The 26,061-nt window shown below is 32.4% G+C and overlaps 1 protein-coding gene across 2 annotated transcripts in view; it reads right to left on the minus strand.

The window, feature by feature from the left end:
• Positions 1 to 6,606: 6,606 nt before the first annotated feature.
• Positions 6,607 to 26,061, minus strand: part of LOC143239355 (GPN-loop GTPase 1-like) — a 54,346-nt gene continuing 34,891 nt past the window's right edge. For both annotated transcript variants that reach the window (XM_076480345.1, XM_076480344.1), the window contains exons 6-13: positions 24,438 to 24,475; positions 22,990 to 23,068; positions 15,438 to 15,578; positions 10,772 to 11,001; positions 9,403 to 9,442; positions 8,918 to 9,008; positions 8,233 to 8,337; positions 6,607 to 6,744 (exon numbers count right to left, since the gene is read on the minus strand). In XM_076480345.1, the coding sequence (XP_076336460.1) occupies positions 6,680 to 6,744; positions 8,233 to 8,337; positions 8,918 to 9,008; positions 9,403 to 9,442; positions 10,772 to 11,001; positions 15,438 to 15,578; positions 22,990 to 23,068; positions 24,438 to 24,475 (789 nt within the window). In that variant the 3' untranslated portion in view covers positions 6,607 to 6,679. The remainder of the gene's footprint in view (positions 6,745 to 8,232; positions 8,338 to 8,917; positions 9,009 to 9,402; positions 9,443 to 10,771; positions 11,002 to 15,437; positions 15,579 to 22,989; positions 23,069 to 24,437; positions 24,476 to 26,061) is intronic.

Consider the following 26,061-nt stretch of genomic DNA (forward strand, 5'->3'; position numbering starts at 1 on the left):
AATAAAATTCTCATATCACTAAAGCAGATAAAAACGTCTGTATATCATACTTTTCTTTCCTTCTTTGTTTCAGGTTTTTCCTAAAGCTGACAACAATTTACCAGAAATAGAAAAAATAGTCCTTTAAATTTCAGTTGTTAAGTGAAAATCCAACACAAAACACCATCTTTTGAATATATTCTTAAAAAACAAAATAAGAGATAAAAAGTAAATCATCTTTTAATTCACAACTAAGTTTAAAATCCATATATTGAGAAAGGAACTTTAGAAGGATTAAATAATAAATATAGGAATGAAATAATTACAAGAATAATCTCTCTAACACTGAGTATAATATGGAAACACCTTAGTAAAAGGGCCAAAATTTTGCAAATAATAGTCCTTTCAGATTGAAAAAAATCCATGTATAATTCTATATATGTACAGTCTTTGTGTTATGGTAAGTCTGGAGTACTTCTTGTTGCAGAGCTCTGGAAATTACTAGCTACAGCACTATTTGAGCACCAACACATATTGGATTGATAACAGCATTTAAACATACATTGCACTTATAACTACTCATACAAGTCCTACAGATGATGTGCCATGTTCCTCCATTAGCACTGATTGAGTTGACGTTGCTGAAGAGCAAGGAGCACTTCATTTGCTCATTCTTGATATCCTAAGGCATTAACTTTGGAATACCTCTTCCTTGAAGCTATTTACTACATGGTCAGCTTTTTCTATGACTGAAATGGCCATGATTTCAACTTTTATACATTTTCCAGGGAGTTTCAGGAAATACCATGAATGGACAAGGTTTCACTATGTGTTGGGATAATCCTTGTATGTTACCATATCATGGCACCAAGCAAAGAACTATCATTGTAAAATTGTTATCCAGCATGTTATTACCCCTTTGGGTTTTTAAATATTACTAAACACTTCAACAAAGTGTGGTCACCTAGATAGTGAACTTTTTGCCATACTACTAGTGACAATAATGTTTCATGAAGATAACCACTGCAAGCTGTTATTTTCTGTTGTATAGTATCTGTATTTGGAAGTCATGAGCATATAGCTGATTACTGACTGTTCTTCTTAGTTTCGTCTTGAACATAGGGCCATGACTGTTCATGCCATCAGACCCAACTTTGGGCATCTTCCTAAGCTGAGCCCATGAAGGTTCAGCAGCTTTGATCTCCTTGTTGATGGATCTCTAACAGGTTATTTTTTGTTTTCATACTTTCGTTTTTCCTTGTGGGTTTCATTCCAATGACTGTTTTGTCACATTACTATATGAATCACTGTGTAACCCATACAGCCCCACTTCCTCTTTGCAAGTTCTTCCTAGACAGGTAGCTGATGTGTTTGTTGCCATAGGTCATCGAACGTGTACAATGTTGCAGAGATGCTTGTTTACAAAGGTGTGGATCTTGGCTATAATGGTCTTTATGGCCTGCCATGTCTATAAGCCATAAAAAGAGGACTGATTTCATGTTAGTCTTTTGGGAAAGAGATGGTGATGTCCATATAAGTTGGAGAGAGTTGATGGCAAATCTGGCTTTGTTTATTCATGAGCTGATTATTCATCCATGCCCCTGCCCTTTGAGATGATGCTTTTGAGGTACATAAACTTGTCAACTTCTGTACTGTCTCCATTGGACTACATTGGGTTCCGTTTTCTGTTGTTGATTCTTGCCATCTTGGCCTTATTTATGCTAATAGGTAGCCCAGTTTTTGCAGCTTCTTCAGCAAGTTGTTAGTAAGTCTTGAATTGCATGTTCTATTGTCTGTATGACAAGAAACATAGATCATCTGCAAGATTGAGATCTTCTAGGTGCTTCACGAATATCCAGTGGATGCCTATTTTTGTATTGTTGGTAGGTGCATATAGCTAGCATATGTATTTACATGTTCTACTTCATTATGCAACTGCATTAAACTGATCTACTTTTGTTATTGCTCACACTGGTGAAGAACAGAAAAACACAGTCCTGCAAAGAATAAGCTAGCATTGAAGAACCTAACAAGTCAAGATTTGAGTATCAGAATATCTTATCACAATTCTTATGGAATCCAAAGTACACTTTTGCTTTCGTGAGGTATGACAATGGAGGTGCAATTTTTGAGAAACTAAACAAGTTTTCACTTATATAATACAAAACTAAGAAAATTACAACTTATTGGTCTTTGAAGCCAATTTCTCTCTGTAATAACCATCTTAGCTAAGTCCATTTCAACTTCAATGCTACCTACAGTGTTACAGAGAAAACCTAAGTTTGCATAAATGAACATTTCTCTAGTTTTAGTTTCAAGCCTGCCTTTCGTATGCACAGGAATGCCATCGTCAGGATCTCAGACGTGGACTCAAACATTTGACTTAAACACAAACACATTACTGAAATAGACCAGACATTTCTCCTGTTGCAGTACCATAAGTATAAACTCCATCAGCTGCTCAAAATAGTAGTTGCATTACATAGCCTGAATGACATAATATGGAATTGATATAAAACACACACACTAAAAGTAGTCGTAGCTATGCTTTCATCATCCAACCCAACTCACTGATATTCAGATGCCAGAAAAGTCTCCCACTGTATCAAGACATTTTTCTGTCCATGGTAAGAAAAAGGTATCAATATGAGTTACTCTATTTCCTCATCAAAAATTCATACAGAATCTTGGATATTATTCTTCCTTTGTAACAGACACTACTGGAAATGATCAAGCACTTTCCAAAGGTTATATGGCTTCAACCTGCAGTGCTCACTGTATTTCAGCACTTGCACCTTTCTAGTATTGGCATGGTGGATACATTATTGGATATATATTGCCTGTGTTTATATCATATTAAATCACCAATGTTCCACCAAATTGGTCACCTTACCCCAAAAATATATAAGTATATTCATCTAACAAGTCTCTCTAAATTGCTTTTGCTGCATTGGTTCAATATTATTGCAAGGTCTACTATGGTTCTCCCTGATCCTGTATTTATTAGGAACTCAGACTCTCATTCTTTTACCCTTATTGGCACATACAAAGGTCTGACAGAGCTGAGTTAACTGCTAAACTCTCTTGTGCAAACTGCCCAAGCTGATGAGTCAAGTCAAACTTGGACTCCATCAGTTTACCAGAGCATTTTCCACAACGTACAATGCTTTATTGCTAGTCATCTTGCACCTCATTATCAGACAGTCACTACTAATGGTCTTACCTACTTTGATGCTTGGCAAAGTGCTAACATTGTAGGTTGGCTAGCATCTGCTGAATTGATAGCTCTGCCATCTTTCTGCAAGGCAAAATATATTTAATTCCTTTGCCAGTGCCCCAGTATTCCACAAGCAAAGCAGAAACTTTGTTCTTCACATCTTGGATTATGTTCAGTTGATAATGGCTGTGGGTGTACCTGGTAGTAGCATCTACATTTGTGATAGTCCATACTGCACTGGCAGATTTTGCTGAGGTATGTGTCCCATGGAAAAGCCTGCACAGCCCTTCCCACTTGTAGCTTGCCTTTGTGGTTGCAGTGCATTTCTGTCTAGTGAAGGTAGCTGGTTGTTATGCCTGTGATTGGGTCTAATACTCTGTGATGGAAGTATCTGGGTGGCTTCATATGCTAGTGGAATTGATACTATAGTTCAGATACTGACACATAAGCTCATTGGAAAGTCTCTTAATGAACTTATTAATCAGTGTGTTCTCCTGATCTCCCACATGGTCTCAAACTTGTCAGACACCATTCCATTTCAATGAACCTCACCCACACGTTTTTTCTTGTGGTGAAATCAATTCTTAAGAGTGTTATTTGTTAAAGTCATCTGGATGTTTCATATGTGAGCAAAACTCCTTTAACAAGTGGTTGTAGGTTAACTTATATCATAGACCTTTGCAGAAATAGCAAATGTCATATGTTTAGGAGGGGACTTCCCTAAACTATACATCTTTGTCTTACAACTATATCCACCCACTGGTAAATCATCCATTTTTATATCCAGAAAATTCCCTTCTTTTCATGAGAAACATTCCTTTTAATACAATAAATTCAAAACAACCAATGCTCGGTAACCACATTATCATTTCAGAAATTTTGCAATAAATCCTATTATGACAGCACCAAATTTCTTCATCCTGTCTATTGGCAGTATTTTCATATAAATTTTTTCCCAACAAGCATTAAAAACTTAAGACTTTGGTTTGCTTAGATGACTTTACAAACTCAAAGCTTTGCTTTCACTTCCAGATCACCAAGTGACTGATGCATTTATAAAGTTTCCCTTAATTAACAAAAAGTTTCCCAGATCTCTCACTTCACACATAATCTACAGTCCATTCAGTGCTTAAAAACAGAACTATTAAATCAGCCAACTGTAAATTTTGTCCTGTCTTTAGACAAGTCTTTCACTGTATGAAAAAGTTCAGCAAATTTGTCTTCTATAATTAATAAGGTTCTAGCAAATTAGGTAACAAACAGAGATTCTGAAGTAATGATATATTACTGGATTAAATTTTTAATTAGTTTAATTGTAGAGAGTTTACATTAGCATACATTATGGATATATAAATTTACCATAACGAATTTGTGTAACAGGAATTTACAGTTTACTGTAGATCATGTTTGTTTTTTTTATGTTACTAGGTTTCGTTGGAATGTAAATTAAATTCAATGCTGATGACAGTTAAATGGTAGCACTTGGCAGAGGAGCCCTTTCAGTATGAAAGTTTCTGAATTTGGTGGTTATGAGGAATACAACCAATTTTATGGAACTTACTTCATTAACATACCTAAACAAAAGGTCCCCTGCTAGTACAGCAGTATGTCCCTGGATTTATAACGCTAAAATCAGGGGTTCGATTCCCCTCGGTGGGCTAAGCAGATAGCCCTTTGTGGCTTTGCTATACGGAAAACAAACATAAACAAAAGTAAGAAGGTAAAAACATAGTTCTAATTATTATTCTACAAATGCTATATAAATAATTGTTGTAAGTTTGTAATTAAACACTTCCAAAAACACCAACTCTATATGATTCTATGAAATTAACTGCAACACTTTGACACACAGTATATGGATATATTAGAGTCTAAGTTCATGGCATTTTTGTTAGAAGCAAGAATATTTTTACTGAATTGCTTGATTAAAAATATAAAAAACAGTATAGAAAATTTTCCATAAATATTTGAATTTTAAAAAGTAGCTACTTTTTTTTGTGAAAAATCTGTGATTTAGCGGTATTTGCAGGTAAAATTAGAAAGAATATTGCAACAGCAGGAAGATTGGAAAAATTTATTTGCAAAAGAATAACATGGACTTTGACATCAAAGCTCAAGTACTGGTAAACAACAAACTTTCTTTATAAAATAATTTGCTGTGACCTTCAATATAAGAACTAGATGGCTTCAATTTAGCATTGAAACAATATATACTGGAGCAAATAAAAAGTCCTCACAGTTATTCAATTCCAGAAAGATAATGCTAATTGAATCTATACTGAAATGTTAAGTTAGTATAACCAAAGTTCTAGTGAGTTATCCCCCCAATCATAAAATATTTACATCAGTGAACACTCCCATTTTAGTCAAGGTAAAGACTGAAGTCACTCTAGAATCATATTTATCCAGATCAAAAATTCACGTAGCAGACATACCATAGAATCATGATGCATCTGTTAATTGTGTTAATTCTGGAGTAAAATAGTACTTTTGTCAAGTTTTTAGTGAGGAGTTCTTGTATTTTGACTTTTTGCAACAGTTATCCATTTAGCTATTTTTCATAAATGTATTAGAATTAAGTAAAATTGTGGTCTCAGTGGAACGTAAAAAGACGGAGCTTGAAAATACATATACACAAGTAACCTACCTCACCTATTAATTTTTATGAAACTAATAACATGGAATTAGACTGATTCTCTTGTGTACATTTTATAATAGCTCAATTAATGAAAGACTCCAATAATAAATCATATAACATATGTAAACTTCAGGTAGTTTCAGTTCAGATTTTGATTGCCAGAAGACATTAGAGACCATAAAATTTGTAAATTAGAGATGCTGTGCTAATATTTATGGGTTTTTTTTTACTTGCATGTTTTAATATTCATTTATGAAGAAGGTCAATAAAATTAGTAATACAGACTTTTGCCATTAAATAAGTTTAACAAAATATTATGTGAATGTCTTTATAAACTAGAAAACCTGTTTATCCTACATGCATGTAATCCAGTATATGCAGAAAATAAGAACTTGTGTTTACTTGTGGTGAAAAGTTATTTTTTGATTTGATTAATATATTTATACCTTGAAAATTAGTTTGGCATATACATTAAAACTTGGGAGAATAAGTGTAACTCTGGAAGAAGAAGAAAGAAAAAAGTTCATTATTGATGTCACAAGGATTAATTCATGTGAAAGATATGCCATAAAAAAACATAATACTTTACATATTTTTCTGGTTGTAACAAAGTTAAACAATTAATTCTGCATGTATTCAAAGTTGTTTCTTCAACTAAAATAAGAGCTTTGATTCACTAAAGTACAAATTTAGTTTTGCATCATAAAACCAAGTAAAAAGCATACTAATATGTTTATCCACTAATAATACTTTTTTATGAAACAAAAACATGTGAAATAAAACAATCTTTATTATGAAAAAAAGGATATTACAGCAAAATGAAAATAATCATATAAACATGGCAACTACTTGCTTCCCTGGCAAGTTCTGGTTAAAAATGCTCTAAATGACTCATCATCCGGTTGATCATCTGCAAAAAAGAAATGTAAATTAAAAGTATAAAAACACCTTTGTTTTATATATAATGGAAAAGCTCTGAACTTTTTAACACAAAAAATTCCACAATAAAAATGTATTACAAACAAGTAGCTAATATTCATCATTTATGTTTAATAAATGATAAAACAGTCACATCTCCACATATACAATACTATTTCAGAACTTTTACTAGCAGTCAAATTTGCAAAAATTGAATTGTAGGATAGAAACTAATTTCAAGCACGTACTTACCAAAGCAAGATTGTAAACCTTTTCTCATCGAGTTGTTTCCTCGCTGTCAACAATAACGTGTCTTTTGGTTTAAATGTCCTTGATGCAATGTATTACACATGTCAGGCTACTCAAAATTTTCCACTCTCCTACCTTCCAGTTGACTAACACACAACAGGCATTAAGACAATTACATAAGCCCTGTTTTCTCACCTCAAGCTGGATGTCTTAGTTGCAGTTATGATGTCATAACATATGCTTCCTGATTAGGGGAGGAAGGTGTTAATGATCTTGAAATAAGTAATTACTTGAAATTAACATTAATGGTAAAATTGAAAAATTAAAATCAAATAAGTTTATTTTCATAGAACTGTAAGCTTGACTACCAATGCTGAAATGGAGGAGGAAACAGAAGGGTGTCATAACAGATCACTAGAAGTTGAGCTCTGGGACATTAAAGGTAATATATTTAGACAAAATACATGTAATTCAATTGCTAGTGCCCCAGTATTTCACAAGCAAAGCAAATACTTTGCTTTTCCCATCTTGGATTATGTTCAGTTAAAGATATTGTATGTGACTACAAAGTGAGTGGGTCTGGTAGTAGCATGTACATTTGTGACAGTGCATACTGCATGGGCAGTCTTTCTCAGCATGTGTCCCATGGGAAAGCCTGCACCATCCTTCCCACTTATAACTTGCCAATGTAGTTGCATTGTATTTCTGTCTAGTAAAGGTGGCTGGTTGTTAAGCCACTAACTGAGTCTAACTCTTACTGTGATGGAAGTAGCTGGGTCACATCATCTGCCAGTGGAATTGTTACTATAGTTTATATGGTGTCACACAAGCTCATTAGAAAGTCTCTCAATGAACTTATTGAAGGATGTCATAACAGATCACTAGAGGTTAAGTTCTGGGATATTAAAGGTAATGTACTTAAGCCACAAGAATACTGTAGAGCTCAAGTAGAATCTAGAATTAAAGTCTCTCTTCATTTATGCAATGGAATGTGGGAGAGCAAAAAATTTTGGGGGAGGTGAATCATGTAATGCATTGCATCAAGAACATTCATAGCCAAGTCATATTGTTGCTGGAGAGAAAGTGATTCAACATTAAAAATCTTACAATGTTTCAGAGCTACGTTTTGCCTTAAGCTAATAAATCTTTTTAAAATTACAAAATATGATGAATTTACCAAAACTTCTGTTGGACAAACAAATATATTACAATTACAACTGTTAATACAAACCCTCATCCTCCTGAGCTGTAGGCCTCCTTTCTTCATCAGATATGTCATCATCATTAGAACCAGCACAAAGATAAATCCCAGTCCCCTGAGGTGTTGCTGCTGAAACTAAGAGAATAAAATTAAAAATGAAGGACAGCTCCAACCATTAGTAATTTTGAAAATCACAAAAATTAACTGATCATTTGTTTTAGTTTATTTAGGACATTTGAATATAGCTACATGAAGATTGTCTGCATTAACCAATTTTACTTTTGAATTGACAGACCTAATAGTGAACAGCAGCCATTGCCCACTCTTCAACTACTCTAATAAGATAGTGTTATTTGACCATCATTGTTATCCACAACCTTAAAGTGCAAACAATTTTTAATAAGTTTCAACCACAGACTTTTGAATTCACATTTTAGGCCAAACCTGGTCCACTGTGAATAATTAAGATTCAAAATGAAAGTGAACAATATTAATATTACACTTCTTAAATTTTATTTTATTAGTAAAGGCAGTCAATGGCTTTTATCTCTGAATCTTGTATAAACATTCTATAACAAAGTAACACAATTGGTATTTGAAAGCATTAGTTTATATATATCTTGATAATTTTATATGTTACTGCAGTAAAACACAAGATACATTATTCAAACAAGTTTAAGAATAAAAAACAAGGCTAAAAATTCTTGATATTAACCACAAGGCAGAACAGGCACGTTTTCTCCTTCTCCAATATCTTGCTGAATCTGCTTCAACTGTCTTTCTTGTTCTTGTTTTATAGCATTTTCCTAACATAGAAAGAAAACAGATTAATTTTTTTCATGTATAATTTGCACAAAATGTATTTATGCACGTGTAACTTGCATGTAAGTAAAGAAAAGACGTGGCTGATATACATTTGTCATTTCTGAACATCTAAAGCATAAATGAAAAAATACAAATTATCTCCTGTGTTTTTTCTTAAAGCAATAGCAATTGCAAGTTGATTTTCTAAAAGCAAAAATTAAAAATCTTTGTAAGGAAAGTCAGATAAATAAACACTAGAATCTTTGAATGAATTCATGTAACTACAACATAGTATCTAATCTGTTTACTTGAATTAACAAAACCTGTATCTAGCTTAAAATATCCAATTATAATTGTTTTATAAAGTTTGTAAATCAATTGATTTTTTATCCTTACCTTTTCCTTTCTTAATCTTTCATACTCTGGTCTGTAATCCCTATAATATACATACACAACTAATCAGGTCCAAATATAACTAAAATAATTATATCAAAGCTGAGCAAAACAAAAAGTGATTAATTAGAAAGCACAAAATGTATGTAAAACTCACTAATATAATTATTTCTATTAAATTTTACATCTTTTTTTAGAATTAAAATGAATTTCAAACAGGTACCTCTGAAATACTGAAAGCCTTTTCTTTTTGAGTTGCTTTCACATTGTCGACAATCATGCAATAAAAGATTCACAGTTCTGAATGTCTTTGATACAATACAGAGCATGTGTCAACTTTAACCATAATTCCTATTCACTCACCTTCCAAACAACATATTGCACATATGTATGGAAATATTACATAAATTCTGCTTTCCCAACATAATTCAGATTTTTAAGCTGCAGCCATGGTGGATAAACCACATGTTATCTGGTTGATGGTTGGTGGGTGTTAGATTGCATTTTTGGAGGCAAGTACCAGTTTGAAATTAATTTTAATTGTGAAATTAAAATCAGATAGAGTTAAGATTAGAAATAAAAATAATATAGATTACAAGGTAAGAAGGTAATAATTTAGATCATACCAGAAATGGAATCCACAACCACCAGAAACATTCAAAGAATTTAATTCTGGAGAGAATGAATGGAGCAGATACTATAAAGAAGATATTCTTCTTAGAAGGGTGTCTCTTTTACCCTTGGTGCCCTTTAGGATGGGAATGTATTTACTTGTGGACCCAGAATCAGAGTACATTAAGTTGGTGGTGTAAAGAGACAGATGGTGTTTTAAACCTACAGTCAAAAGTTTTCAGGGTAGTAGTCCAGTCAAAATTATTAGTAGACATACATCTAGGGTTTTGGCCTTTCTTCATCTATATATAAAAATACCACTGAGTCTCAAAATATGACAAATCAGTGGGTGCTCAGGGAAAACTAAAGAAATATCCAAGTTTCAGAAAAGATGAAGCTGAACTAGTTGATAACAGCACAATGTAAACATTTAAAAATTAAACAGAAAAATGTAGATGTTTTTTATCCATGTTGGAGCCATGAGACATCTTCTGAGAATAGAAGTCCTATTTCATATATCTATAATGTCATGCATGCCTCATTTAAGGTATCTGTATAAAGAATTTACAAAAAGAAAAATGTCTAGTACAACTCAAATTTAAAGTTAACAGGAAATCAATTTTCAATAAACAAGTAAGCAGCATTATTATCAGTTACTAATACATTTAGTTGAACATGACTGTTCCATTACAGTCATGCATTTTCACAAACACACACTGAAAAATTGAATTATTTAAAACTGAAAAAAAAAAAATCTTACATTTCATATTCTTCTGTAGCTGCCTGAATAATAGAAAAGAAGTCTTCAACTCCTTGACCACTAACTGCAGAAACACCTACAGACTTAAGTGTACCATAGAATTCATCAAGTACCAGATTCATAGAACTTGTAAGATTAGAGATATAGGATGTTTCACCCTGGAGTGCTTCTTGAAATGTTTCAAAATCTCTCATCCATTGGACAGCAAAGCTGTGGTCCACAATATCTATCTGAAAACAAAACTCTTACCATAACGTTATACAAAAATAACACTTTTCCTACATCCACAGTTACAATAAAAAAAAGTCAGTATCATGTTCACTATATACAGTTTTTTTTTCTACAAATACATTTTCACAGAGAAATTCAGTAATTAATTCAAAATTCTTTACATTCATATATCTCTTATGTCTATGATCTTACACTCACATACTATGTCCTGAATACTCCATCTCTAAAATGCACCAACCTAAGGCATGTTATGACATGTAGTATTTAGTTCTTACATTTTTATAATTAAACTGAATTTGAAATATTGTAAGTTTCCTAAATGAGTCATTCTAACTTTCTCAACAACTTTGTGACTTTTGTATTGTGTCATCTTACTCAAAGTTCTCCACTTTTCCACCTTCCAAGTGACTTACTGTGTAAGCAACAAGATAATTAATTACATGAACCCTGTTTTCTCACCTCAGGCCAGATTTCTTAGATGGAGTCATGATGTCATAACACATGCTTCCTAGTTCGAGGAGGTATAGAGATAAGTACTTCCTTGAAATTCAATTTAATTGCAAAAAATGTAAAATTTAATTCAGATAGACTTACTTTTGACTTAGGTATGCTAAAATACCCATAAATATATTTTCAGTGCAGAAAAGCAGAAATTGTGTAGAAACTGGAAGAACGACTGCCTAAATTCCCACAATCCAAGACTGAAAAAGATGGCAAAACTGGTCTAGTTATCAGCCACCCAAGGAGAATCTAAAAGACCTGAGTAGTCCAAAGGATTGATTCAGCAACACAAGAACAGTCCAACTGAAGAACTATATAAATAAATTAGACACAATGAAAACTGGAGAACAGTTATTATGTCTTCAATGTTTCAAAATGCTACAGAATGATATATGTGGAGGTGTGAAAAAGTACCCATCAAGTCATCATCCACCATCTGATGGCATCACCTTTTCAAGGAACCTAGTTCAGATGATGAAACAAAGTCAATAAGACCTGTAGAGGTAAATGAAAAAATGAGTTCTAACTGGATAAAACCACCTAAACACAGTGTCTCAAGTCACAAAGGAAAGATTGTGAAATTTGTCTTATTTATTTATGAGAATAATTGAATTTCTATGTTAAGGATTCAACCAGGCTTGAAGTATCAACACCCAATAGGAAAACTGAATCCCACAGCTGAAGAGGCACCAATGTGATGCAAGTTCAAAAAATATTCAAATTCATCAACAAACTTAGTGGTCTGCAGAATATCCTTAAATAGATACTGTGACTGAGATGCTAAAGAGATCAGTCACTAAATGATAAATTTGGTGAGATGAAACCCAAATTGGATTCCTGAGATCTTTGAATGCACCATGGTAAACAAGAGAGAATATGTGACTGCCAATTTGTTAACGTTTTCTAAGTTAGTCTCAGGAACATAATTTATCATAAGGTATAAACAAACTCTTCTAATGCCCCATAAATGATTCAATATATGCAAGATAACAACAGCCCTGATAGGATGTAAAAGCATTCCCTTGAAAAAAAAAAAAAAAAGGATGGGTGAAAAACATTGGTTACCCTCCCTCATAGCCCATGTTTTAGATAGGAAGACTGTTTCTAGATACAAATAAAAACTTTCTAAATAATTAAGGTATCTACTGCAGTAAAAATATATCTGTGTGAACGTCTCTTACTCAATAGAATAAAACAAAAAATGTTTTGAAGTCAGAAAGAATCACTAATGGTTCTAAAGGAGAACCTAAAAAAATGTAAGACTAAGCCCAAGTCCCACTTTGGGCAACCTATAGAAAATTCTGGATAATGTAGATGAAATGCTTAGAAAAGATATGTAAACAAATAATGGGGACAAAAAGAGATTGATCATTTCCATGACACTCAAAAGTAACAGGTAATACAACTCTAAAACTTTTTACAGAGGAAACTGATAAGCCATGATTATGAAACACAGATGAAATGAGAAGAATTTGTTAAAGAGATGGAGAAGAAAATAAGAAATGGAATGTTGGCAAGAATGATATGATAGTAGAATCAGGATTATCTAACCAAGGACCAAATAACAACTATGTGTGACACTGTAGATGCTGATTTGACATGAAATATTCAAATTCAAGGTTGAAACAGATGTTCCAAATATAACAGATAATGTAATATTTATATATACCTACAAAGAGAGGGAGAAAACCATGGTTATACCAGCTCAAACAAAGTGAAACTAATACTGACTAATATGAGTGAAAGACAGCAGACAAGAGAGTAGATGTAAAAGAAGACATTCTTTGAATTCTGACTCAAGGCATCCACTTTCAGTGAAATTGGATACAAATAGAATGGAAGATGGTTGTCCACCATTGCAAAGAAACTGGTCAGTGTAAAACTCAATTATTTGCATAATCATTTAAAGACTAAAGGATGGAAAGCCAATTCTGTAGAAAGAAAAAACCAAAAAGTTATCACACCTGTAATGTGGCATGTTTTAAGTAAATATACTGAGAATGAAGCCAGGCAGAAAAACAAAGTGGCAGAAAAGGAAAAGTTGAAACATTACTAAAGAATCACCTTTGTAAACTGATACAGTAAGATAGTGTAGAAGGGATAGAAACTCTAAACAAGCATGATGAACCACTAACAATTCCAATATGTTAATGTGAGAAGCTCCTTCCTATGAAGTCTATATAACAGAAAGATGATTATCTCTCAAGATAGAGGTGACACATGCAAGCATGCCCAGAGTGAATCCCTTTGTTTTATAATGACATAGTCCCCAAAAATCTAAAAGTTGTCTTTCACTTTCATTGTAGATGTATAAGACAGAAGTTTGTGCACATGAAACTCCAAGGCTTGAAGTACTAAAGGAGATAGATGGCTGAAGAATTTCCTGAAAATCACAGGTGAAACAAATATTGAGTTGGTAATAACTGAAAGGCAGTGTTGTGAATGATTCATCCACAAGATACAGCAAACTGAGTAATCAACTAAATCTGTGCTAAAGACAAGTGAACAACAGAAAAAGAAGCCAATCATTCATATGAGTGAAAATTCATATTATGTGAATAGGGTTGGCTCAGAAAGTCTGAGGCTCTCAGTACTTAACAGAAAATATATTGAACAAAAGAGAGGCTGAAAAGAAAGGCAGTGAACTAATAAACTACATTTTGATGGCAAAAACACAGAAAACAGTGAGATAATGAATGAATCAGAATATGAAATGTTTTGCACATACAACTTTGTGATACAATGCCCAAAATAAAGGAACGTTTGTAACATAATCAAAATTTCAATTCTGAAATGAAAAATCTGCACAAAATGACTGAAATAAGACATATCCACCATAGGTCTCCGACCTCAACTTTTTTTTAACTATAAAAAGATGGGTGCACAAACCTGCAGACACATGGTGAACAGTTTCTACAGCTTTGAGCAAGAGATCCAAAACTTCCCAATTCAAAATTTATAACCATATTAGATCTGTAGGAAACAGAAGAAATACAAAATGAAAACAATGAGGGAAAAAAAAAAGAGACAAAGGTAAAGAGCAAACTGAAGAATCTGTCAAATCCAAATATCCTACAGATGATCAAATAAATCTGGATAACTCTACAACAGTCCAGATAAAGGGTACACTTAGACTTAAACATACAGTTTAAAGGAGTTAAATATTTAAAGTTCTATATTTTTTGTATATCTACTGATAATTTTATTATGAAAGTCAGCATTCCAAAGCATTGACACAGCATGACACTAACAGAAAATTTAAATAGGTTTTTCATATTTGTACTTAATAAGTTGCTTTTTTCTATATTTGTAGATATTCAATACTTCTGTGCCATTTGTGCAAGCTAAAAAAATACACTACTAACTGCAAGTGAACAATTATAATGGAAGTTTTGTTAGGCAGTTTTACATGTATTTTTTTTAATTTATAGCCTAAACACATTATATTGTAAATTATTAGTAAAGAAATAGCTACAATTCAGTAGACAATAAAAAACTTGAACTGAACTGTAAGTTTGTGAGCTTTTTGGCATGAAAAAACTAACAATTTAAGGAACAATAAACTGTGAACCTATTATATTTAAACACAAAATTCTAGAAAAATAGTTCCTATCCAGAAAATGTTAACTGAATAATCATGACAGCTGTGATTGATTGAAAACATAGTATTAAAATTTCACTCAAAGACTCATAAAGACAAAATAATTTATTTGTTTCTTTATTACTGTTAAGCATAAAGCAAAACAATTGGCTATCTGTGCTCTGCCCACCATGGGTACCAAAACCCAGTTTTTAAGATTTGTAAGTCCTCACACTTACCATGGTGGAGCAAAATAACTTAAAAGGAAAAAAGACAAAATTGTTTACCAAATTTTTGTTTTCCAACATGACTGAAAATGTTCATAAACTTATTTTCTGAATTTATAACACCTACCTTGTTCATAACAACCACAAGAGGTAACTTAGTTTTGTACAGGATACTACAAGCATACAGCATGTTTGACATGAAAGTGACGGGACTGACACTACGAACTATGTCCATAATGTAAACCACTACGGTTGGGAAGACTGATGCCTAAAAAGGAGAAACAATAAGTCTGTTTGGATAAAGTTTCTTTCACAGAACACAACAAAAATAAGAACAAGCAAGCATAAACATGATAATTACATTTTATTTTTATCATATGTCCCCAACGTATAATTTTTGATATTGTGTTAAAATGCAAAGTAAACTTTAAAATACAATATTTAGGGACATGAGCTTTAATTTAAATTTTGTTCTTTTTTTTTTGTCTGAAACTGTTAACTAGTTTAACATGTATGTATTAACAAAACAGAATATATTTATATTAAATGACATGCAATGAAATAATTATTTAATTGTGAACTAACATTTTCATAGACATATTTTACTGAATACTTTCAACCTTAGAATACCTAAAAATATGTGAGTTATAGTTTTATGTAGTGAAACAATCTCTGAACAAAAAATTCTATATCAGAATTCAGCACCAATGAAGTATTTTAGATTCAGAAAAAAGTTTCAAGCACAAGTACTTCATGAAATGTTATAAATGTTGTTTCTAAATAATTCCATACATAACAAGATGTCTGATAATAAAGTGCACTTTCATTACACTATTATAAATGTTGTCTTGTTTTTTTGAAGAATTCATTGAAGACAGAATGATGAAACAGTTCTACATTTTTCATCATTTCTGTGGTCCTTCTGTTTATTATAAAATTAGTTTCTTGTTCACAATTCTATACATTTCAAACGACTCAAAAACATGAATGCTTTTGAATAGTTGACTTCAGGAGTGGAAGAATAGCAGTCAAGTATTTGAAGGAGTGTGAATTTTTGGGATTTTTGAAATCTTACTTTTTCTTCTTGTTTTTAACCCAATCTGTTATGTTAATTCTTTCATCATGGCTGCCCATGATTCTGTTATCAATATATTTTTACACTCAAGGTAATTGTTATTTAAATTAATAATGACTTCAAATTTTCAACATGAAGATGACTGTTATTTCAGCTAATAACAATTTCATATTTCTAAAATTAAGCATAAACTCATTTCTGGCTAAAGCTCATGAATCACATGTTTTAATCAAACAAGAAAATTTTTTAAAGTTTTATATTTTTTGTAAGGATTTCTGCATTAAAGTTGAAACTTATATGTTTTAATCAAACATTTTTCTTCAGCAAATATTATTATTACTAATTTTCATGCCTGACTGGTAGTATTTATAACAGCTATTTTGAAATCCTTTTTTTAGAATTATATCAAATTACTGTGCTTATTATACAACTCCTTAAGTTTGTTTACAGATAAAAACGACATTTATGAGTAAGAATTCAGAATATGAAACCATAAATGCAGAAGTGATGTTCACGCAGTTTATCATTGCTCATAATTTACCCATAGCTGTAGCCGATCATGCAGAACATCTATTTATAAAAATGTTCCCAGACCATAATATAGCAAAAAAATATGGCTGTACTAGAGCCAAAACTACAGCCATTGTACAAATGTTGGGTTGTGAAGATAACAAAATGATTTCAAGCATACTTACTAACAGTGTTTACAGTTTAGCCACAGATGGATCTACAAACATGGGTGACTCAAAACTGTATCCAGTGGTTGTACGATATATTAACCCTTTGCTTGAAAAAATTGTTTGTTCTCTTTTGACAATGGTGGAATGGAAAGAAGCTTCAACGGGAGAGAATATTTTCAAGCTTTTGGACCACGAACTGACAAAGAGGAAAATTCCATGGGAAAACTGTCTTAGTTTTTCTTCAGACAATGCTTCAGTTATGTTTGGTATAAGTAAAGGTGTGATGGGACACATCTCAAGACGACAGCCTAGCATTTACTTCATGGGCTGTGCCTATCACCTCATGAACATTGCTGCCCAGAAAGCTTTCAGAGAACTGCTCTGCCCAGTTTCTGATATATTGATAGATATCTACTACTTTCTGGACAAAAGTCCTAACAGAAAACAACATTTCAAAGAGTTTCAAGGATTTTATGACAAAGAAACATGTGGAAGCCATTGAAGAAGTATTTTCACTGTGAAAGAAAGAAAAACTAGATTCAAAAGGATCTAAACATGCAGCTCAGTCAGGTAGCAAGACTTTAACAGTCAAGACATCCTCTCAGCCACACAGGGACACAAGACAACAGTCTCCAAAAGCAGACAAAGAAACATTTGATATAACTCAATATATGTTTAGGCAGTCTGACCTTGAACTAAAGAAGAGACAATCAATGAAAAAAAAAGAGAAGAAAACGATAGCTAGCAAGGAAGTAACCAAGAAAAGTTATGAGCAGAGCAAGTTAAATAAGTTAACAGTTTTCTTGGACAACAAAATGAATTTCTTATTTTGTCTTTTTCTTCAGTCTGCAATTCATCTATTTGAGCAAGCCAATTTGATATTGCAAAGCAAAGAACCTTGCATACACATTATGCATAGAACTCTGATTACACAAGTTAAAAATATACTTGTAAGATACATCAAGCCAGAATATCTTGAAAGCAACATCACTGAACTTGACTACAACAATAAATCCTTACACAAATCTGATGAGGCAGTTTCTATTGGAAATGCTGCCAAGGAATACATTGTTAAATATGAAAAGGACCTGGACCTGATCAGCTTCTACACCAATGTCAAAAAATACTATATTGCAGCTACAAATTACATGATGAAACATTTCCCTCTGAATGATGAACTTCTGATTCATGCAGAGGTTGCTGATCCAAAATTGAAAATCAGCAAAGATTTCTCTTCTCTACGCTTTTTCACAGACAGGTATCCTGTCCTTGTCAATACACATGAGCATGACACTATTGACAAGTTGGAAGGGCAATATTTGAACTATCAAATTGATACTTTCTCAGAAACTGTCCTTCAGTTAAATGTTGACAAGTTTTGGATTCAGCTGTCTACATTTAAAGATGGAAATATCAACCAGAAATATGGCATTCGGTGTAGGGTTATGCTTGGAATTCTTACAATCTTCCATTCTAATGCTGACAGTGAAAGGATATTTAGTTTAGTGACTAAAAACAAAAGCAAGTTCAGACCAAACTTGAGCACCTCAGTTTTGAGCAGTATAACACCCAAGATGTGTATGCAGTCAAATGGCCAATGTTGTTATAACTCCTAACCATCCAGAGACATTCTCATGAAAGCAAAGGCTGCAATAGCTGCAAAACTATTACAATAAGTGTCATAAACATGATATAAACTAGTCCTTACACAAAGGTTTTTTTCTGCTTACTGTTTGTGCATGATTAATGCTGTTTTAAAAGCATGTTTGTTACTCTGAACCAAATAAAAGATATAATTTCAAAAGAATTTTTTAAATTTATTTATTAAATACACAAAACCCAGTCATAAATGAGCAATCTATAGCAGTAATAAATAATAATAGTTATAATAATAATAATATAATAATAAACAGCTTAGAGATATTGGTCTGGCCTAGTAGCCGCAAATGATAAAGGGCTCTGTCTACAATCATTACGGTCAGTCATTTGAAATAGTTGACACCTCTTAATTTGCACTGCATATTTTCTTGGAAACACTTCCTTATGAATACATACTTCTGTCTATGTCATGTGAATAACCAATCAAAAGCTCAAAGTGTCCCTCTAGTGGCCTCTTCAGTTATTTTGGAGCATTATGAAATCAACTCATTCTTTTAATTAAAGATTTAAAACTGTTAAGTTCAGTCTTTAGTCAGCTCAAAATTTTAGAACCAAACACAGCTTATCTAGTCAGTTTGATATGTTATTGAGGAATTCTATAGTACTGGTGTAATAATTTATGTTTTTTAGTTATTTTAAATGTATGAAACCTAACAAACAATTATATAATTCCAAATCCTCCATGTGTGAAATTTGATAGCCTTAGCAAGTGAGTGCAAAGTTTGCAACTTGAAGAGATAATAGTTTACTATACTTGTTTATTTACTATTCTGTATTTTAAAAACTTGTTTGTAAACAGTAATAGTACATAAATGTACACATTTGTATTATAAATGAAATGTAACAGTATTTTACAAAACACACAGTCAAGAAAAGTCACTTTATAAAGACCAGTTTTATATTCTTGGATGGAGCAACATGAGTGCAACTTCTGTAATGTTAGTCTGGTATGACTGGAAGGTGAATATAATAAAAGTAATAAATACATATAAATGTATATTGTTTTCAGATTTAAGCTATTTAGACTAAACGTTTTTTTATCGTATAGTTTGTAGTTATTATAGAACAAAAAAGTATAATTTATATTTATTTAATAATTGTTCACGGTGATTATGAGGTTGATCAAACTGATAGACCGATAGTTAGGGTAGAAACAAATAACAGATAAAGTATAAAGTTTTACTAAAAACAAGTGTTTGAAATGCATTTAGGAGGATTTAAAGATTACACACAAAAATATGAGATTTTGGGAGTGAAAAATAGATTTTTAATCATGACATGAAATCACTTCACACTTGGACTAGTAGAGAAACAGAATCAATATTTTCATAAAAAAATCCTTAGCAGAAATACTTCATTAAAAACCTGGCTTTTGTGTACCAAATACCCACAATGTTTACTAAAATCTACCAAATTTTGTGAAGGTAGACATACTGCATCAGAAGTTATAGTGTAAATACTTAACTTGTGTATATTCATGAAAGGGTAAATATCCCATATTGAATAAATGGAGGGGCCAGCATAAGGAAAAGAAAAAAAGCATCCTTCAAAAATGGTTCAAAGGACACTCCTTAAGATGAAATAGTCAGATTCTAGTATTTGATGTGGGGAACCACACCAGAGAGAAGAAGAATGGGAAAACAGACAAATGTGTTTGTTCAATCCTGACTGAAAACATCAATAGCCAGAGGCTGACCAAAAACAAGACAATTTTTGGTTAAGGGATGATAGCCATAATGTGAGAAGTACCTCACTGAATTCAAAGCTACTTGGAAACAAATGGATCAAAATACCCCTCCATTGGATAAATATTGTCTGGACAAGAATCTGACTCACAATAACAATGAAAGTACCCAGAATATGATACACAATCATGGGAATATCAAGTGCATGGGCCCAAAAAGACGATTCAACACAGGAATATAGAGGGATGGAAAACAAGTTTTGTTTTGGTGACTGAGATAAGCAACCACTGAAGAAAAGTCATAGTGGATCAGTACTAGACCATTTCTGGCCTGATAGAGAAAAATGAGCCAAAACATGATCTACAGCAAAATGTTCCAGGATGTTGATAAGACTTTTCAGCTACAGAACAAAAACTCTAAATTTTCCAGTTGATCAATCCATGCTCCCCATACCTGAAGGAATACAGCTATAAAAGGTAGAAAATTGGATGATGAGGAGGAAGTGGGACACCCATCAATGTGCAAGTTGTGTCTGTGAAAGAGTCTACACATGAGCCTGACCTTAGGGAATAAGGGCTACCATGGAAGATCACATTCATAAAACAATCACACTGTGTGAGCTTTAATCAAATCCAACACCTATCAAATTAAGTCAAGAGAGGAATGTCAGGCTCAACTGATATGTGTGAAGAAAAACACCCAAATGGACAAGATATTGGTTTGGTCACAGTAAGGACTTCTTCAACTTTATTAACAGTCCATTGTAGCTGCCTCCAGGAGTAGTTGATAAGAGTAACAGGTGGATTCCTATTGGGAATGAGCAAACAGTAGCCAGTTAACCAAAGAAAGAGTAGAGCAAATTCTGAAAGCATACAACTCGTGCTCTGAACACCCAACAAAATATACAAAGCTGAAGCAAGTGAGAAGGGCAGTGCATAAAAGAGAAACCACCCCAAAGAGAATAAACCAAAATAAGGGTTGTGATTGACAAAATATCAGGATATGCAAATAACAGGTTGTAACATTATTCTTTGTCATCAATAACCTGAAGAAAGTTAGGTGGGGTTACTTTAGGGTATAAAATGACTCCAAGATAAAATGGGGTAGAATAAGGCAGGTCAAACCTAATACAAGTTGCCAGTCTCCAGTGTAGCATAAGGACAACAAACAGAGAAAAATGATGAACAGGCAATGGTCTGTGGAGCCAGAAAGTCTTCTACTGTCTCCGACAGGATCCCAAATCATGAGGAACAAACAGGGTATCAGAGGAAAAAGGAAGAGGGGAAGTGATAAAACCCAAAGGACCCATGGAACTGTAGTGAAAGATTACCACAGGGTAACAATATAATAGTCAAGCTCCCATTGGACTGAAACCTTCCAGTTAGTCTCTGGTGCTGTTGGTGACATGCCCATCAATGTTAAATAAAACTACAAGATGAGAAACCCCTGGAAGGGGAAGAGGGATGGGTAAATAAAGACCAGGATGGGAAAGCAATAAAGTGTGTCATAGGGTCCAAATGCAAAAAATGTGCAACCAAAGAGGAAAGGATTTAGCATTAATGCACAGATAACATGAGATTCCAAAGTTCCAAATAAATGATTAAAAACATATCACCAAAGAAAAATCCTGACAACAAAAAAGGAGGGGAAACAAACATACTCAGGACAAGGTCACACTATGACCCAGAAAATCTCAACTATAGTGAAACCATATGTGTAAAGCAAGAGCTGAAGATGACAGATTAGCTAACATGGAGATATAAGGAATCATAAGAAAAATAGGGAGTTGGATAAAACATAACACATTTGGGAAATCATGTTTAAGAATGCTACATTAGGCCTATCTGATTCTGCAGGGTGGGTAGAGAAAAACACATGCAAAATCTGGTGACATAAAATAAATGGCTATCAAATCTTGATCAGCCCGAACAGATTTGGCTTGTTAGGAGGATTAATGAGATAAGTTCAGGAGGAGGAGGTAGACTCATATAATAATCAATCTTACAAAGGATAATAATAGAAAAATCCAAAGACACATCTCCTGCACCTGCATCTGAAAACAGTGAGAGAGATAACACTTAAAGCAGGAACATGAACCTTGGGATTCATTAAAAAATATAAAAGCTGTATGAAAGAAAAAAAATATTAAAAATTGAGAAATCATATTAAATTATTTCTTTAATGTAAAGAAAAAATAATAATGAACAAATATCTCACTTCAGAAATTAAATTATTAACGTCACGATTTACATAAAGAGCACCAAAAGAAAAACACATCTGAATATGAGTACTGTCAACCAAGAGGTGATGCTTCAGTAGATTGAAGAGAGAGAGTCATGTGTCGTGAGAGTATGTCACACTGTTACTGGTAGAGAGTTGACACATGATGTAAGAAAAAGTACCATGTGACAAACAGAAAGATCAACAACATATGTATGAGTAAAATAGACACAAAAATGCTTAAAATACACAACTACAGGATAACTCATACACACAACTCATAAGTTAATAAATTATACTAGTTTAGTAATTACAATAATTTAAAAAAAAAGCTACAAAGTATTATATTATTATACTAACCAAAGCTTCTGTAATGATTGAACCTGAAGCAGACCATGTGAAAACTTCAATTTGTCCTGGTGTATCAAATATAACATATCTATAAAAACATACATTCAAGATTAAACTACATCAACTTACAGCACACACTTATGATCTTCAAAAACAAAAGAGCAGTGAAAACAAATATAAAAAAACATACTATAAAAGATATTTTGCATGGTAGTATAGGGATATAATTATAGTATGACTGTAACAAGTAGTTTCAGCATCCAGTATATAAACAATTAAAAAAAAATGTTTCTTTCAAGCAAATTTACAAAATTATATATACATGTATATATATATTACAAATCTTGCTGTTGTTAAACTACAAAATATTCCATGTTAAAAGTTAATAAAAAATTGTTTAATATTTAAGTATAAAAACCAGTATTAGGTATATTGAATGGCCACTTTCTTAGAAATTCACATACTTGTGATTCAGCTTTCTTCAATTGTACCATGAGAAAGACACTATAATAAATGTCATGTAAACATTAACTTATAGCAAAAGGAAAATGTCTTTAGTAGTGCTTGGGAAAAACTGTTCATAATTAATAATTGAAAGCATATAAGGTGGTCTACAAGTTTCATCCTATGCTCTTTTTCTCAGCACTTAAAATACAGTGAATTTTAAGAGAAATCCATGTGGCACATTTGCCTTTGCCTGTATTGTTTCAACAGTGCAAGGTGTTGGAAGTAGTTTAATAATATAGGGAATGTTCTCAATACATTGAAGCTCTTTGATTCCTTTAAAAGGATAAATAACATTGTCACTGGTTATGTTCATTTCAAAATACTGATGAGGTTCTTCCCAGATAATATTCAAACAATCCATAGTGCTCATGTTGTTAAACACTGTTTCCAAGAGTATAAAAGTGACTAACCACTTGATTAACAAAAGCAGTTACAATTAATTCAACTGGAAAACTTTTGGTTGAACTAAAAATCATATTGCCACATTTTTTTCTTCTGAAAGCTGCAAATTAATACCTCTCTATACTCTTGGATAAATGAGCTACTATCAAACATGTACAAATGACCAGCACTTGGGTAACTGTTAAAATCAAATAATTTATTAAAATACAACTTTTTTTGTACACAGTTAATATATATACACTGAAGCCACAAGGAGTCTTGAAGATTGCATAGTAAATTACAAATGTATTTTTTGAAGAAGGCTGTTAATAGCTAGAATATATGTTTTAATTGTGTACAGAGGACTTTGTCTTTCAATTATTTATTTAGTATTCAAATAAAAGGTAAAAGTTTTTCCACACTAAAGTAAAGCATTATTTGCAGTAAAAAGAAAATGTAATCTAACCTAATATTAATAAGGGTCATAATAAAGTGGCCATTCAATAAATAAATAAACACAGAAAATTCTGATAGAACCTCAATGAAGGAAGAGTCTGATTTGTACTTACTCACACTCTGAGCTTCTCTTATCAATGAACTTCATGACCTGTGCCATCAAAGAAATGTTTTTATAGGAATTCTAAACAAAGTTCTCAACACTGAATCATTAACTAGGATGAATTAACTATTATACTTTGAAACAAACTAAAACCAATGATTTAATAGAAGAAACAGTTTTATTCATTCAGACATTAAGCATACAAAATAAATACTTTTTCTGATTAAATACAGTATTGTATGTTTTAAACTTCTATCTTCACTTGTCATTTTATTTCTATATACCTAAGCAGAGATTTATCATTATCATTCAAAACTAATACAAGAAAGCACGTTTATATTATGAAATCAACAGGATACTGTTTTGAAGTAGCCAAGATTTCATTGATATGCTTATATTTTTGGGTATACAACAGTTAAGTGGCTAAATAGGTGAAAAGTAACAATGAAACAACTTAACTTCAAAATTAAAGAAGCCAACATTTGTGGACAAACACAAAATGCTTCTGCCATGCAATCCCAAACATGACCAATAAGGAAAAAAGACAAAAAAAACATTACCTATATTAGTGCATGAGGCATGTGCCAAATCCTATGGAAGTTGGTTTACATACATATGAATAGTTCACAAAAACCCCAAACTGAGCAAAAGACAAAATTTTCAAAATTGCTTACAGCTCTGTTTCAGACCATTAGAAAAGTATTTTTGCACCAACTACCATGTAATATATAAAAGTGGCTAAAACAGCTAAAAACAGAAAAAACGATTGTCTATATTACTGCATAGGGCCTACAAGAAGGTTTCTTTGTACCAAATGCCATGTAAATTGGCTAACATACACATGAATAGTTCATAGTTCTTTCTCCACAAAAAACTGGGAAAAAGACAAGAATTCCAAAATTGCTTACAGCTCTGTTTCAGATCTTTAGAAAAGTATTTTTGAGTCAACTACAATGTAATATATAAAAGTGGCTAAACTATAGCACAGTAATTGTCAAAAACCTTAAAATTATGCTTTTTGTGGCATCTTAATCATTACTAAAAACAGGCAAGTCCAACACTTTTTGTTTGGCAATATATATTGCCTGTAAAAACATATCTTTATACCAAATCCACATAAAGTGGTTGAAATAAGGCTAAGTAATTGACCAAAACTCCTAAAATTAAGGGTTGATTTAACCTTTTAACTCATTACCACCACCAAATAATGAAAAATGAGCATATCCCACAGTTTTTTTATGTATATGTACGAGATTTGTAAAAAAGTATATTTATTCAAGTACATTTAAATTGATTGAACTATGGCAGAATTCTTGTTAAAAAATCTGAAATTCTGTTTTAGTGACATCCTGAACCCCCAATAAAATATAAAAGGGGCAAGTCCACAACATTTTTTTTGTCAATGTTTTTTACCAAATCTCATTTAAATTGGTCAAAAACCACAAAATTATGCTTGTTGTGAGATTTGACAACCTCCTAAAATGTTTCAAAATGGGCAAATCCAACTTTTTGTATTTCAGTGTGATGAGTACACAAAAATGTACATTTCTGCCAGTTTTTACCTTGATTGCTGTAAATATGACCTCCAAGGAGCCCAAAATATACATTTTTGAGTTGTTTGACTTTTGATCCAA

This window comes from Tachypleus tridentatus, chromosome 13 (genome assembly GCF_004210375.1).
Source record: "Tachypleus tridentatus isolate NWPU-2018 chromosome 13, ASM421037v1, whole genome shotgun sequence".
Lineage (NCBI taxonomy): Eukaryota > Metazoa > Arthropoda > Merostomata > Xiphosura > Limulidae > Tachypleus > Tachypleus tridentatus.